This window comes from Pongo abelii, chromosome 20 (assembly GCF_028885655.2).
Source record: "Pongo abelii isolate AG06213 chromosome 20, NHGRI_mPonAbe1-v2.0_pri, whole genome shotgun sequence".
Lineage (NCBI taxonomy): Eukaryota > Metazoa > Chordata > Mammalia > Primates > Hominidae > Pongo > Pongo abelii.
In genome coordinates, this window is record NC_072005.2 from 62,465,962 (window position 1) to 62,482,951 (window position 16,990).

Here is a 16,990-nt window from a genome sequence, read left to right on the forward strand (position 1 = left end):
GTACAGCAACCAGATGCTTAGCAATGGGGCATTGTAAATACAGTGTCAGGGTTGGAAACATTATCAGAGGATGCCCAGTTCAACTCCCTCTTCTGAAAGAAGTTGAAAAGGAGAGGCTTTTTCTGAGGCCACACATATCTGACATTTCTCCACAGCTTAGAGAAGTCACCCTTCATCCCATGGAACACACACAAGTTTGTGAGCAGAGCTGGCTAAGAGCAGGGGAGATACGGAAATGAATGCCAGTTATGGTGTTAGGTAGATCTGGGATGAACATGGTGCAGCAGGAATACAAAGTCAGGAGGGAAGGCGAGATGAGGATTTCATTTCAAAGGATTCCTAGGGATACTTTCTGACAACTCTCCCTATACCAAAACAAAAACAAAAACAAAACCCAGAGAAACAAAAACAAGAAACCATGAAAGGATCATAGTTTCTTTAATGTTATTCCACAATGCCCACTGATGAAAGAATCATGCTTCACAGCTTTTTCTAATGCATTTTATCCTTTATTACTTCATATAATCCTTTTAATACTCTTGAGACAGTATAGCAATTTTAAGAAGTTGTTGACTGGATCAAGGTCGCGCGCGTGCACACACACACACACACACACATATCAAATAAGAAAATTATAGTCCTAATTCTCTTGCATTCCAGTCATAGTAGTAATTTATAACAAATACTGTTTATGTAGAACATGATCAAAGGGGTTGCCTAGATGCTGTATTTGATGTTCTCATGGCTGCAGACATTCTGGGAAATTTGAAAAACATGTAATCCAAATTAGAATTAGGTATTATTGAACCTGGCTGAGAAGCAGGTGTCACACCAATTTCTCTGCCTTCCTTTAAAGACCAAGTTTCAGACAGAAAGATCAAACTGGGTTTTCTTTCCTTTACAGTCATCAGCAACCGCTGGGTTTCTGTGCTCAGGCCAGTTAATGGAAGCCTGAAGGAAAACAGAGAGAGAACTCCGTTAATGCTACGTGTGAGGTCTCAGCTTTGTTGCATCAATGACTAATTCCCCGTATGGCATTCTTTGGGCATTCTTGGGAGTATCTCAAGCCATCTCTGAGGAAACAAAAATCTGTTCCAGACTGAAAACCCTGAGATAGCGATTTCTCCATTAAGCACTAGAATGTAAGACAAGATTTCCACTGAGAGTACTGTTTGAAGTAATATTAGTAGTAACCAACACCACTATGTGCTCAATGCTTTACATGCATCTCACATTACATCCTCACAATGGGTAATGCCATTCAAGACTTTATAGGTTCCAATGCTGAGGGTCAAAGTTTCCAACTAAAATATGTTTACAGGCTGGATGCAGTGACCCACGTCTAATCCCAGCACTTTGGGAGGCTGAGGCAGGCAGATTACTTGAGCTCAGGAGTTTGAGGCCAGTGTGGGCAACATGCCAAAACCCCATCTCTACCAAAGATACAAAAACTTAGCCAGATGTGGTGGTGCGTGCCTGTGGTCCCAGCTATTTGGGAGGCTGAGGTGGATTACTTGCACCTGGGAGGTCAAGGCTGCAGTGAGCCATGATCACACTACTGCTCTCCAGCCTGAGTGACAGAGCAAGACCCTAACTCAAAAAAAAAAAAAAAAAATTTACATAGCTAGAGAACAGAGGCACACTTACTCCGCAGCCCATGCTCACATTTCTTTCTCCAAATCAAAGAGGGGGATTCAGCCACTTATTTTGTGCCCTCTTTGCATGTGAGTGTCCCAATTAGCATGTAGGCACAAATACCTTTATAACCTGAAATATGGTCATTTCTGCAGTTTACTTTTTTTTGAGCACCTATAATGCTGAAGGAAAAAATATCCCTGGCATCATGGAGCTCATGTTCTAGTGGAAGGAATTAGATAATAGAATAAATACATTATACATTTGAAGGTGAGAAGAGCCCTAGGGTGGTAAAATAGAGAGAATAAGTAATTTGGAAAATTTGTAATGTTTATGGGTTTTTCTATGCATCTGAAAGTTTGACTCAATATCCATATTTATGAAAAAATTATCATTTAGAGATGACAAGGGAAAATAACTCATAGTAGGGTCTCCAGCATATTGAGTCTGTGATCTCATTTAATCTTTAAGAGTTCTGAGATAATTATCCCCATTTTCCATTTGAGAAAAATTGGACATGAGTGGGAAATGAGTTGTCCCACCTGTATTTTATCAATGGGTCATCGGGATGCTTATACTTAGTCTCAAATTGAATGCTCAGTAACCTGAATATGATTTTCCTTTAAATAAGGCAGGTAGAAACGGAATGCTAGATATTGCCAGACCTTTCTACATACGTGACAGTGTGAATGGAAGCTGATAGGCAGCTTCTAAATGGCTTCTAACAATCCTTACCTTATATCAATCACACCCTTGTATCATCTTCACCTCTAGCGTAGGCAAGGCCTGTGATTTGCTTCCTTTGAGACGGAGTCTTGCTCTGTCGCCCAGGCTGGAGTGCAATAGTGTGATCTCGGCTCGCTGCAAACTCCATTTCCCGGGTTCAAGTGATTCTCGTGCCTCAGCCCCCCGAGTAGCTGGGATTACAGGTATGCACCACCACGCTGGGCTAACTTTTGTATTTTTAGTAGAGATGGGTTTTCACCATTGTCGGCCAGGCTGGTCTCAAACTTCCGACCTCAAGTGATCCACCCGCCTTAGCCTTCCAAAGTGCTGGAATTACAGGCATGAACCACAGCACCTGGCCAAATTTGCTTCTATCCAATAGGCAAATATGATGAGATATCACTTTTTTGGTGAGCCTACATAGAATTGCTACTTCTGCCTTGCTAACAAACTCTACCGCCTTGAAAAACCTGACAAAGAGTTGCTGTTCGAGAGTTGGAGAGCGAGTCTTTTCAGTGTTTCTTACCGATAACTGAGGGCCTCTTCCAGCCAACAGCTGTCAAGGTACTAAGACCCTTAGCCCAACAGCACTACAGGAACTGAATTCTGCCAACCACCACACGATCTTAGAAGCAGGCTGATTTTTCCTTTCCCAGACATACCTTCAGATTTGACCCTAGCCTTGGATGACATCTTGCTGCAGCCTCATGAGAGATCTCAAGGACGACCAACTAAGCTGGGATTGGAGTCCTGACACTCACATAGACTGTGAAATAATGTGTCATTTAATCCAAGTTGGTGGTAACATACTTGGCAACAGTTAGCTAACACAGAAAGGAAGAGAACTTTTGCTTTATGAGAGGAATCTAATGGATTTGGAAACATGAAATAGACTGAGAATTGCCTATTTTTATTCTCTGGTAATGAGGGGCACATCCAAATGGAGGAAACAAAATAGAAAGTATTCATAGAACCATTTTTGGTCTATGTCAAGTATAATATCAACTGTCATCTTTTACTCACCATTGAGTACATCCTCTGCTTTAAGAACTAGGCATACATTTTCAATCTCCCAAGAGGAAAGACTTTTTTTTTTTTGTATTTGAAACGGGCAAGAGGGTTTCTCATCATCATCTCCTAGGTCCTAGACCATCTCAACACAGAATTTTCCCCATCACAGCCAGGCGTGGTGGCTCACGCCTGTAATCCCAGCACTTCGGGAGGCCAAGGTGGATGGATCATGAGGTCAGGAGATTGAGACCATCCTGGTCAACATGGTGAAACCCCGTCTCTACTAAAAATACAAAAAATTAGCCGGGTGTGGTGGCAGACACCTGTAGTCCCAGCTACTCAGGAGGCTGAGGCAGGAGAATCGCTTGAAGCTGGGAGGCGGATGTTGCAGTGAGCCAAGATCACGCCACTGCACTCCAGCCTGGGCGACAGAGTGAGACTCTGTCTCTCAAAAAAAAAAAAAAAAAAAAAAAAAAAAAAGGAATTTTCCCCATCACCAAGGAAAATAAGCAACTTACCCAACTACCTTAAGTGCACAATCTGGGCGGATCAAGCTCTCAAGAAGTTTTGCAACTCCTTCATTGCCCAAGTGATTTTGAAGCAAGTTGAGTCTTTCTAGTGTTTTGTTGGTGGTAAGAACAGAGGCAAGAGATCGACAGCAGGCACTGGTTAACCTGCATTCTTCTAGCCTGCAACGAAGATGCACAGGTAAGATGGGGCCAAATCCTTAAGGAAAAATGGCAGATGAGATGGGTGAGAACTGGACATCTACTAGATCCCTCCAAGTTTTGGGCAAAAGAACTAACTGTGCAATAAAAGCCCCATTTTAAACACTAGAGCATTATGTCTGAGGTATTGTATTTCCCAATCCACTTCCTCTTGTGCTTTTCTTCAGCTGTTGCTAGCTAAAGGCAGGGATCTTTCTCCACCAGGCACCTACCCAATATTCACCAACATGCAGTTGGGATGTCTCAAACCACCACATAGCAGCTGCATTCCTGCATCTTCTATGCTGTTGCTCCCAATCTCCAGGCTCCTCAGTTTTTCATTAGTAGCAATAACTATTGCAATATATTGACAGATATCGCTGCTAAAGAAACAGCCAGACAGACTGCAAAACAGAAACATGAGCTAGAGTCATGACCACCTGTCTCCAAAGGTTTATTTCACAGTGTTAAGCATTCTTGGACCAGTCTTGTGACATTCATGAATAAGGGACTGGTTACAGAAACAAGAGCAGTGTTAACATCTACAGGTCACTTACAACATACCAGGCATTGTTCAAAACTCCTAATGCACATTAAACTCACAATGATCACAGGGCTCTTATCCTGGTTTTACAAACAAGGAAACTGAGGCCAGAATGTTTTAAACATTTTTGTCCCAGGAAGCCACATACATTCAACCTACACCGTTGCAATACTGAGCTTGGATTCTGAAGAATTATGTTAGGCAACCTCCTCTGACATTCACGTTTCTGCCTTTCAGTACTCATGTCAAAATCCAACATTGAGAAGGGCTAAATACATTCTTTCTATAAAGAAAGTTTTACCAAATAGTCCTTCTCAAAGCAAGCAAAGTACTCACGATTGTCCATGTTCTCCCATGTGACCTGCCATCTTGTTTTTCCATTCACGTCTCCCCCATTATCTACTCCTACAATCCTACTTCATTGCCTCACCACGTTGGCCTTCATGCTGATTCTCGAGCATAGTTGGCTGTTTCTATGTTAACAGCTCTGCACCGACTATTCATTCTGCTTGCAAGCCCCACTCTAGTGATCTGTATGACTCCATCCACAACCTTCTCCAAGTCTTTGCTCAAATGTCCCCTTGTCAATGAGGTGACATTGACCTTGCTTAGAGATGGCCATACCCTACCCTCAGCACTCCTGATTACGTGCCCTTAGTATTGAATTAAAAAAGTTTCCATAGCACTTTTTACTGCTTGATATAAGAGTTGACAGCCTTTTTCTATAAGGGGCCAGACAATAATTTAGGCTTCCCCGGCCATGGTGCCTCTGTCACAACTACTCGATTTTGCCACTGCAGCACAAACGCATGCATGAAACACATGTAGATGAATGGCTATGCTCCAGTAAGATCTTTATAAAAACAGGCAGAGGGCCAGATTTGGCCCCTGGGTAATATAGTTTGCTGACCTCTGGTCTAACAATACATAAGTTTCTTATGTTTTATTTCCTATCTCCCCCAGTGCCAATACAAGATCCATTAATACATGGATATTTATTCTGTTCACTGATGTATCCCAGCCACCTAGAGGAGTGCCTGACACTTAACATATATTCTATCTTTGTTATAGAATGTATATTAAGTACTGAATAATCAGATATTAAAGCAGATTCCAGAAAATCCTATTTTTCATTTAGTAGTTATAAAAGCTAGGTGGTGCATGCCTGTAGTCCTAGCTACTCAGGAGGCTGAGACAGAAGGATCACTTGAGCCCAGCAGTCTGAGACTGGCCTAGGCAATATAGCAAAACCCTGTCTGTAAAATATATAGAGCATTAATGTGCCAACCACATCCATGCTTTCAAACTTAGAGGAAAATAAAGGGTGATAAATAATGCGGGGTTTCACATGCCCTATGGGAGCTCATAGAGGAGGTCCCTATCCAGCTTTGGGTAGGTGATAGACAAAATGGACAGTTATACTTAAGACAATTCTTGAAGGATGACAAAAGAATGTGTTTGGAGTCTACAGCAAGGTTCAAACTATGGTCTGAGAGCCAAATCTAGACAACTTTGTTTTTTATTTATAAAGTTTTAATGGAACATAGCCACACCCATTTGACATTTTTCATGTCTTCTCTTGAGCTATGGGAGAGTTAAAAATAGTTATGACAGGGACATTATGGCCCACAAAGCCCAGAGTATTTACTGTCTAGCCTGTTATAGAAAAAGGTTTCTAACCCCTATTCTACAGTATGAGTGAATTTGTCTCAACCTACTAAGTACAAACTAAGGGCCATGAAAAAAAAGGGAGGGTGGGTTATATTATTTTCCCCAAGGCAGTTTTCCCTAAACTGCCTTGTCAAAGGAAGCAAGATTCTGGAAAGAAAAGATTTCCCTACAATTTCCTATTTTACCTGCCCATTTGTACCAAATTATAATGGTAACATGGATTTAACTTATGACTACAAGACAGAAATAAAGATAAGATACCATACTGCTGAGCATATTCTTATACAGTCTAGTAAGCACTTCAGTTCAGGAGCTCACAAGCCATAGTGTTGCTATTTTATCAACAGGAGATACTTTTAGGTTATCAGTTTCTCGTATTTCTGATCCCAAAAAAAGGCATTTGAAATAGAACATTTTCAAGAGAGTTCAAATTAAACAACTCCAAGGAATTTTTTAAACAATTTTTTTTTCAGGCAAGTGGGAGACTCATTACTTCTGAGAAAATACTAGAAGTTTGATTATTTAGCATCATTGATGAGGCACACTCAGAAAGCTGTAGTGGCTTGTTACATATTTTTTCCTGGAAGTTTAATCAGAGGCCATTGCATCATGCCTAAATTAGATGTCTTTGGCCGGTACCAGTGACTTGGATATGGCCACCTCCCCCAATGCATCCCTTTTTCCAATAAAGCTATTTCCCAACAAAAAGATGCCCCTATGATCGCCAACCCCAAAAGATATTCACTGCCTCAGAAATTGTAAGCTAGGCCAGGGCAGGATCTTTGGGTTCCTTCTCCTGAGGCATTTTCCCATGCTATGTCCACCCGGGGGCAGGGGGAGGGGTCCGGCCCAGGCACCCTTCTCCACGTGATAAGGATCTGAGGGATTTTGTGAACTCTGCTCCTTCTGAGCTAAAAGGTTTTGCCAACAAATCTTACCGTGCTTTCATGTCGCCTATTCTGGGGAGCCCATGCTCCCGTACCCCTATCACCCATGATGCCATTACTGGAATCTTATCCCTCCCACCAACCCCACCACCCGAGCCCTTATGCAGTAGAAACACAGTCATCCAGGACAACTGTGGGAGACTTACTGCAGCTCCTCCAACTGACAGGTTGGAAATATCAAGGGAAATGTCACATGCAACACTCCGTAATTTTTTAAGTGATTCACACACAGGTCTAGTTGTTTTAGATTTGGGCTGAACAGAAGCACTCTTCCAAGGGCGCTGCAGCAATTTTCAGTGAGACAGCACAAGACTAACCTGCACACAGAGAAGAGTGAGTCAGTAACAGTGTGAGCACCAGAGAGGGGAGCACCTGAGACCACCCACGGGCGCCTTGATGCCTTCTACTGCTATTGCCCCAAATCTCTACCAATAACTTTCTTATTTGGAAAAGGAGATTAGAAGTACCCCAAGTAGTGCAGAGGGTGAAATATAGAATGGATGATGCAGAACAGAGCATGAGAAAAATCTAACTCCAACTTCCACTAACGGAATAATCTTATAGACGTTACTTCTGGAACTTGGTTTCTCCCATCGTTTGATAAAGTATATTTGGCTAAATTGAATCCTAAGATTTTCAGTTTAAAAACTCACTTTGAAAGAGTTACTTTGTTATTTATAAGTGAATATAGGAACTGTTGAAGATTTTTTAAACTGGGAAAAAGTGAAGACAGACGGCACACCAGAAGCCCTGTCAGCCCATTTTGTGGTATCCCGTTTTGTCTGTCCAGGTTTAGCTCGTTGCCAATATGTGGAAGTTTACTCATTCCTAATCTGGATTTCCAGCCTCTATTTTTTTTCCATTATTTATTTTTAAATAATTTTTAAAATACAGATGGGGGTCTCACTGTGTTGCCCAGGCTGGTCTTGAACTCCTGGGCTCAAGTGATCCACCTGCCTTGGCCTCCCAAAGTGCTGGAATTATAGGCGTGAGCCACCACATCCGGCCAAACCTATTTTTTTTTAACCCGTTTTCTGTTTTCCCTGAGAATACTGCACTGGCAGTGAGCTGCACTTTTTTCCTAAACAGGGAATGGGTTAAAAAGTTGGAAATAGGCTGGGCACGGTGGTTCACGCCTGTAATCCTGGTACCTTGGGAGGGGGAGACGGGAGATCACCTGAGTTCAGGACTTTGAGACTAGCCTGGTCAACATGGTGAAACCCTGTCTCTGCTAAAAATATAAAAGTGAGCCAGCATGGTGGCGTGCACCTGTAGTCCCAACTACTTGGGAGGCTGAGGCAGGAGAACTGCCTGAACTGGAGAGGCAGAGGTTGAAGTGAGCCGAGATTGCACTACTGCACTCCAGCCTGGGTGACTGTCTCCAAAAAGAAAAAAAAAGTTGCAAATAACCAATTTATTGGTTGGAAATACTGAATCTTGGCTCTGGTATGGGAAAAGGGTAGACTAGACCAGAGGTTGGCAGCAGACCAAACCTGGCCCCTTCCTGCTTTTGCACAGCTGCAAGCTTAGAATGGTTTTTGTGCTTTAAAATGATCAGAAAACGTATATGTAGTTATTTTAATTTGGGTTTGACAAGTGAAATGGGCTATGTTTTCCTTTGTATACTAATGCGTGCTTATTTTAGATGATATGTACAAGTAAAAGTTAAGACTAAGAATGAGCTAGAGAGGTTCCCTGTTGTCCTCGTAGAAACCAGCACTATCAACTCATTTGCATACTATTTTCCAGCTGTCAGATTTGGTCACGACCATAAATTTGGCCTTTTACAGGTGTTTTCCTCAGACTACTGTGATTTCTTTCATGTTCTTAGGCTTAGAAATTCCTTGCCTACTTAAGTTACCAAAACAAACATTTTTTGCTTAGTAAATCTGGATTATTTTAAATATAGGTATGAACTATGAAAAACTATGCCAACAATCTAAGGTGATAAAAATGTTCTAAAATTATATTGTAGTGTTGTACAACTCTAAATATGCATAAAAAACATCAAATGTGCACCTTAAGTGGATGAATTTTCTGATATGTAAGTTATACCTGGAACCAGTGGGGGAAAAGAAAAGCAAAAATCTAGCAGGAAACAAAAAACTTGTAGGTATGAGATGAAAAAAATACCTATTTGGAGTCTGATTATTGAGCCAATGGTCTGTCCCTTTTTTCATGAGACCTTCTTTTACAACAAAATTAGCTCATATTGACAATTACTTACTGGATTTATCTGGGGCCAGATAGATCCTAGAACAATTTGAGATTTTAAAAACATGGCTGGACACAGTGGCTCACGCCTGTAATCCCAGCACCTTGGGAGGCCGAAGCGGGTGGATCATGAGGTCAGGAGATCGAGACCATCCTGGCTGACGCGGTGAAACCCCGTCTCTACTAAAAATACAAAAAATTAGCCAGGCGTGGTGGCGGGTGCCTGTGTTCCCAGCTACTTGGGAGGCTGAGGCAGGAGAATGGCGTGAACCCGGGAGGTGGAGGTTGCAGTGAGCTGAGACCACGCCACTGCACTCCAGGCTGGGCGACAGAGCGAGACTCAGTCTCAAAAAAATAAATAAATAAAAACATACATAATGCGATATTATATAATGTGAACAGGAGTTTGTGGTATTACCCTGTAATCAAACAAGTATTTTTTACAGAAAATATAAAGAATATAAAGAATATCAGTTTGTATTATGTTTTGGAATCTAGCAAGTCCTAAAAAGGGGGTAAAAGGGGCTAAAAGGGGCCAAAAAAAGGGGGGCCAAAAAAGGGCGAAACAAAAAAACAAGATGACCTACGGCATTCTTTTGTCTTTTTGGAATTTGGAATTGTGAACGGGGAATCGTGTCATTAAATACACCAAACTACTTACTGTTTTGTTTTCTGACCATGTTTTATAGATCTCTGCCCTTCATTTTTGTACCTTTATGCCTCACTTTTGCCACTTTTTTGTCGTCTTTCATCGTGTTTGCCACGCCCCAACCTTCTGGAAGTCTGCCTTTCTAGCCACTTTCCCAGAGCACACAGAGCTTACCTGTGAGTAACCCACAGTAGGTTACATACAGGGAGAGCCCATTTTCCACCTTCTTGAAAGGAGACTCAGGGGAAAAAATCCTATTTCAAGGCAATCTAGCACCAAACCTTTCCTTTGCTTTCATCTTGGTGTTCTCAGTTACATCTCATCCTACACGACACCCAGTTCACGTGTTCACTGTGAGAACAATATAGGTTCCCCGCTCTTAGAAAGTCAGTTGCTGTGGCCTAGGTGCTGTGTTTAGAATGTTGTGACCACCATTTTTTTTTTTTTTTTTTTTTTTGGAGACAGAGTCTCGCTCTGTCACCCAGGCTGGAGTGCAGCGGCACAATCTCGGTTCACTGCAACCTCCACCTCCCAGGTTCAAGCAAGTCTCTTGACTCAGCCTCTCAAGTAGCTGGGACTACAGGCACCCGCCACCACGCCTGGCTAATTTTTGTATTTTTAGTAGAGACGGGGTTTCACTGTGTTGGCCAGGCTGGTCTTGAACTCCTGACCTTGTGATTTGCCCGCCTCGGCCTCCCAAAGTACTGGAATTACAGGCGTGAGCCACTGCACCCGGCCGTGACCACCATTTTTAACTCTTATCTCCAAAGATGTATGTTTGGTCATGTTATGACTCCACTGTCCAGATTGAGAAATACAAGTTGAAAAAAAATCCAGAAACATTTTTGCCAACGTTTCGCAAATCAGCTATCAACCCAGAGTATTAACCCAGACCTACTGAACTCCAAAAACTGCTTTTGGCTGCTTTGCTTTGCTGTCCCTTTCCCCACCACTGCTCTTTGATCATGTGCTTAGATATTCAAGTCAGTCTGAGCTTCTACGTGGTGAGCTCGTCTAAGCCAACTTACGCCAGTGATATAAGAGTGCAGTTGGGATGAAGCAAGGCATCGCACAGTATGTTCACCCCGTCGCTCCTCAGCGGATTGTTGGATAAGGTCAGTTTTCTCAGACTCCCACCGTTGATGAGGAGAGAGGCGATTTCTTCACATTCGCTGGCTTGCAAATCACATTTCATCAAGCTGTAAGAGGAATTCAGAAATGAAAAGAGGCTCCCCCATTTAAGCTATCCCCTCTTTTAAATTAAAAAAAAAAAATCAGACCCAACCAAGTGAGATGATATCTACTTGGAAAAATAGATCCCTCTACTTCTAACCTTTCTCTCCCTACGCCACTTCTCAGAGTTCAAATTTGGGCAAGGTTACAGATTCAAGAAGGACTGTGAGCAGGCAGTTCCTTCCTCTTCTGCATTCATCTCCATGTGGCTTCCAGGGTGATGGTTCAGAACAGTAAGTCAGGTATCAAGCAGCCCACCTGACCACGGGATGTGGGTACGATCACATTTATAAATCTGATCAAGACCCTCAACTTACCATCACATTTACAAGGACTTCTGCTGTTTTTTCTGCATAGCCTTGGGTGCCCCACATGCTCTGGCTCTCAACTATCTCTTTTTTTTTTGAGATGGAATCTTGCTCTGTCGCCCAGGCTGGAGTGCAATGGCGTGATCTTGGCACACTGCAACCTCTGCCTCCCAGGTTTAAGTGATTCTCATGCCTCAGCCTCCTGAGTAGCCAGGATTACAGGCATGTGTTACCACGCCCGGCTAATTTTTGTATTTTTAGTAGAGACCAGGTTTCACCATGTTGGCCAGGCTGGTCTTGAACTCCCGGCCTCAGGGGATCCACCCGCCTCGGCCTCCCAAAGTGCTGCGATTACAGGCGTGAGCCATTGCGTCTGGTCTAACTTTCTATTCATTACTCATTCTGTACCATCCTCCCTGATCTCCTCACTCTCCCTCAAGTCCACAAGCACATTTTTGCTTTAGTGTCTAGTACCCTTATCTCTACCTAGTGATTTTCCCCGTGGGACCCTATTTAAAAAAAGAAAAATTTTTTTTTTCCTTAAATTATCCAGGAGTGGTGGTGCATGACTGTAGTCCCAGCTACTTGGGAGACTGAGGTGGGAGGATCACTTGAACTTGGGAGTTCGAGGCTGCAGTAAGCTATGATCATACCAATGTACTTCAGCCTGGACAACAGAGCAAAACCCATCTCTAAAAAAATAATAATAAGTAAAATAAAAATAAGTGATCTTTCCCCAGATAGCTGCATGGTTTGCTATCTCACTCCCTTCAACTTGTCACTCAATATTCTCTTCTTCAATGAGGATTTTGCTAACCATCTTTCAACTAACAAATATTGTTATTTTCAGGCATTGTATGAAGTTCCTGGGATACAGCAGAGAACTGGAAGAAATACAATGGAATTCTAGCATTGTAAAGACAGGGCTGAATGTATCATGTGCCTAGTAGATGATCAGTTCTTTACAGAAAGTAAATCAGAGTAGGTCATAGAGAAAGAAAAGGATGTATTCTACTTCCTTACGGGGCAGCCACTGAGAGAAGTCTCTCTCACTGAGCCGTCGTACTTGGCCTGTGTATTCTATTTTGAATGAAATGGAAGCCCTTGAGGGTTTGAAGATTAGAGGACAGAAGAGTCAGAAGATCTGACTTAAATAAGGTAGAATTTTAGCAGAAACTTGAGAGAAGAGGGCAAGCTCTGAATCTCTAGGACAAGGGAATTTCTGTCAGAGGAAATGAGTGGAAAGAGTCTGAAGCAGGAGTAGGTTTGGTGTTTTAAACATCCACAACAAACAGTGCAGCCATGGCATAGTACATAAACAGGAAATGGGGAGAGGGTTCGCCAGGGCCACTCAGCGTGAAATGGTGTATACTATATTATTATTATTATTTTTTTTTTTTTTTGAGATGGAGTTTTGCCCTTGTCTCCCAGGCTGGAGTGCAATGGTGTGATCTCGGCTCACGGCAACCTCCACCTCCCAGGTTCAAGTGATTCTCCTGCCTGAGCCTCCCAAGTAGCTGGGATTATAGGCATGCACCACCATGCTTGGATAATTTTGCATTTTTAGTAGAGACGAGGTTTCGCCATGTTGGTAAGGCTGGTCTCGAACTCCTGACCTCAGGTGATCTGCCCGCCTTGGCCTCCCAAAGTGTTGGGAGTCCAGGCATAAGCCATCGCGTTGGCCTGTGTATTCTATTTGGAATGAAAGTGAAAGCCATTGAGGGTCTGAAGATTAGAGGACAGAGTCACAAGATCTGACTTAGATTGCCATTATCCTTAGCAAACTAACATAAGGACAGAAAACCAGATACCACATGTTCTCACTTATAGATGGGAGCTAAATGATGAGAACACATGGACACATAGAGGGGAACAATACACACTGGGGCCGACTTGAGGGCTGAGATTCAGAGGAGAGGATCAGAAAAAATAAAAATATCTATGAGGTACTAGGCTTAGTATGTGGGTGATGAAATAATCTGCACAAACTCCCATGACACAAATTTACCTATGTAACAAACCTGAACATGTATCCCTGAAGCTAAAAGTTAAATAAACTAAAAAGAGTTAAGTCTACCCTTGTAGTAAAACTGATATATCAAAAAATAAAGCTATGTTTTGCTTCACACACACACACACACACCCCGGAAAACAAAACAATCCAAACTAGATGAAAGTTGCCCTTCTACACTCTTTCCCATGTAGCAAGCAAAGGTGTGGACAGGTAGGAAGATGCTGAAGTACTGCAGATAGGTGGGAGATGGGTTGGTCTATCATGCTTAGCAGTCAAGGAGGCAGGAAGGAGTCAGATGGATCCACTCTAACAACAGACCTAGAAAATTTGTCTAAGCCAAGCCACAAGAAAATCTGTATGTGAAATGCCTATTTAAATATCAAAGTAAGAGGCTGAGGTGGGCAGATCACGTGAGGTCAGGAGTTTGAGACCAGCCTGGCTGATGTGGCAAAACCCTGTCTCTACCAAAAATATAAAAGTTAGCTGGGTGTGGTGGTACACCCCTGTGGTCCCAGCTACTTGGGAGGGTGAGGCATGAAAATTGCTTCAACCCGGGAGGCGGAGGTTGAAGTGAGCCAAGATCACCCCACTGCACTCCAGCCTAGGTGACAGCAAGACTTCGTCTCATAAATAAATATCAAAGTTGATATCTCTACAAATACTTCACTGAGTCTGAAACCAGGAGAAATGTTTATAAATAAGTACCTAAGAGTCTTCATCACATAGAGGCTACTTAATGCCATGAATAAGAACTCATAGAAGGGGTATAGAGAAGACATTTAGAACCACTTGGAAATATCCCAAAGATAAGAGTCCAGGAAGATGAAAAACAAGTAAAGACAACTGAGGAGGAACAACCAAGGTTTGGGAAAAACCAAAGGCCAAGAGGAAAATGTGTTCCAAGATGAAAGGAGTTTGGGGAGGGGCGGCATTGACATAGGGGAGAGGCTAACTACAAAGTGGCAACAGAGTTGGGATTTAGCTGGGAGAAAATGATAGGGAGAAAGGAAGCTGAGTAAGGTGGAAGGCAATGACTCAAGAACCACGGAATTTGAACTATGTCAGAAAGAAAGTGAGGGGCTGAGTGCAGTGGCTTCCAGTACTTTGGGAGGCTGAGGTGGGTGGGAGACCAGCCTGGCCAACATGGTGAAACCCCATCTCTACTAAAAACACAAAAATTAGCCATATGTGGTGGCAAGCTCTTGTAATGCCAGCTACTCGGGCGGCTGAGGCAGGAGAATCTCTTAAACCCGGGAGGCGGAGGTTGCAGTGAGCTGAGATCACACCACTGCACTCTAGCCAGGGCAAAAAGAGTTAAACTCTATCTCAAAACAAAAATGAAAACAAAAACAAAACAAAACAAAAAACAAAAAGAAAGGGATGAAGGGGGTAAAAGGGTGGGAAGCTGCTGCTCAAATGGCTGAAGGACGCAGTAGGATTAACGGGTAGGAAGATTTGCTTACAAGACAAAGTAGCTTGAGAATACAGGAGGTGCTGTTAGAGCGTGAGGTACTTGAAATTGAGAGTACAAGCGAAATGCACTTATTGGAGATGAAGTCTAGCAAGTGGCATTATCCAATATTGAGTCACTAGCAAATAGAGCTACTGACCACTCAAAGCGTGGCTAGCATGACTGAGGCAATGGATTGTTAGTTTTACTACATTTACATTGGAATTATTTATTTATTTATTTATTTATTTGAGATGGAGTTTTGCTCTATGTTGCCCAGGCTGGAATGCAGTGGCGCCATCTCAGCTCACTGCAACCTCTGCCTCCTGGGTTCAAGCGATTCTCTTGCCTCACCCTCTCACGTAGCTGGGATTACAGGCACCTGCCACCATGCCTGGCTAATTTTTGTATTTTTAGTAGAGGTGGAGTTTCACTATGTTGGCCAGGCTGGTCTTGAACTCTCGAATTCCTGACCTCAAGTGATCCACATCCTCTGCCTCCCAAAGTGCTGGGATTACAGGCATGAGCTACCAGGCTTGGCTAGTTTAAATTTAAAGGTTGATTCCAAATTATTGGAAGATTTAAGTATGTTTAGGACACGGGCATGTGAATTAGTTCTCTCAATTGTAAATTTTATGAAATCAATATGCAGGTCAAACATTTCTGATGAAAATGTGCCCGAGCGGTGATGTTCTCTGTGAAATACTGCGTTCTGCAGCCTTTATACAAAAAAGGGAATATAAAATCACATCAATAGCTTTTTGCATTAATGACATATGGATATAATTTGATATGCTGGGTTAAATACTGTTAAAATTAGTTTCAAGGCTGGGCACGGTGGCTCACGCCTGTAATCTCAGCACTTTGGGAGGCTGAGGCCTGTGGATCACCTGAGGTTGGAAGTTTGAGACCAGCCTGACCAACATGGAGAAACCCTGTCTCTACTAAATATACAAAATTAGCTGGGCATGGTGGCACATACCTGTAATCCCAGCTACTTGGGAGGCTGAGGCAGAAGAATCACTTGAACCTGGAAGTCAGAGGTTGCAGTGAGCTGAGACCGTGCCATTGCACTCTAGCCTGGGCAACAAGGGTGAAACTCCATCTCAAAAAAAAAAAAAAAAAAAAAATTAGTTTCACTAGCTTCCTTTTACTTTTTAATGTGGCTACTGGAAAATTTCAGTTTGTGGCTTGAATAATTTCCATTGGACAGTGTTTTAGGGTTTGACCAGTAGTCTACTTCAGAATGACCAGAGGAATTAGATCATTAGAGAAATATCAGTCAAGGGAGGGAGAAGCCATGTTATATGAAATATCAATGTAGAAATTGAAATCAAAAGGCAGGAATAATGTTGGTGAAAGAGAAACCACATGCTAAAAAAATTAAGGAATGAGTGACATCAAAAGGTAGGAGCAGGTAGTGTTATTGAAGGGGCACCTCTATCCACCAACACCCAGGCATTCCCCTCACATGCACTGAGCTTTCAGCCGAGCAACAACTCACCCCAGATGACTTATTTGGCATGTGGGCTCGTCCAGGATGTCATGCAGAAGTGAAAACATATTTAGGGAAATGGACGTACAGTTGAGACTCAGGTATGTCAGGCTCCGGTTACGAGCCAAAGCCTTGAGTAAGTCTTCAAAACCAGAAGCAGTCGAGACATAGGACAACCTGTGGAAGACATAGTAGCAGGAAAGCGCTAGTGAAGGTCTGAACATCTTCTCCACAATTTCTCCTGCCTGCCTCACTTCATCCTGTAACAAAGATTCTCAGTGGATTATGTCCTCACACATGGCTCTCAATCTTAAATTTCTAGTCAGGTCAGAAGACTATTGCTAATTCCAAGGTCAGCCTGTTGACTTTGAAGTAATCCCTTGGGT

At 42.7% G+C, this 16,990-nt stretch overlaps 1 protein-coding gene across 1 annotated transcript in view; it reads right to left on the bottom strand.

Moving 5' to 3' along the window:
- Positions 1 to 492: 492 nt before the first annotated feature.
- The window catches only part of NLRP11 (NLR family pyrin domain containing 11), a 33,094-nt gene continuing 16,596 nt past the window's right edge, over positions 493 to 16,990 (bottom strand). The window contains exons 4-9 of the mRNA XM_002829808.4: positions 16,614 to 16,781; positions 11,133 to 11,303; positions 7,388 to 7,558; positions 4,313 to 4,483; positions 3,891 to 4,061; positions 493 to 951 (exon numbers count right to left, since the gene is read on the bottom strand). Of these exons, the coding sequence (XP_002829854.4) occupies positions 705 to 951; positions 3,891 to 4,061; positions 4,313 to 4,483; positions 7,388 to 7,558; positions 11,133 to 11,303; positions 16,614 to 16,781 (1,099 nt within the window). The 3' untranslated portion in view covers positions 493 to 704. The remainder of the gene's footprint in view (positions 952 to 3,890; positions 4,062 to 4,312; positions 4,484 to 7,387; positions 7,559 to 11,132; positions 11,304 to 16,613; positions 16,782 to 16,990) is intronic.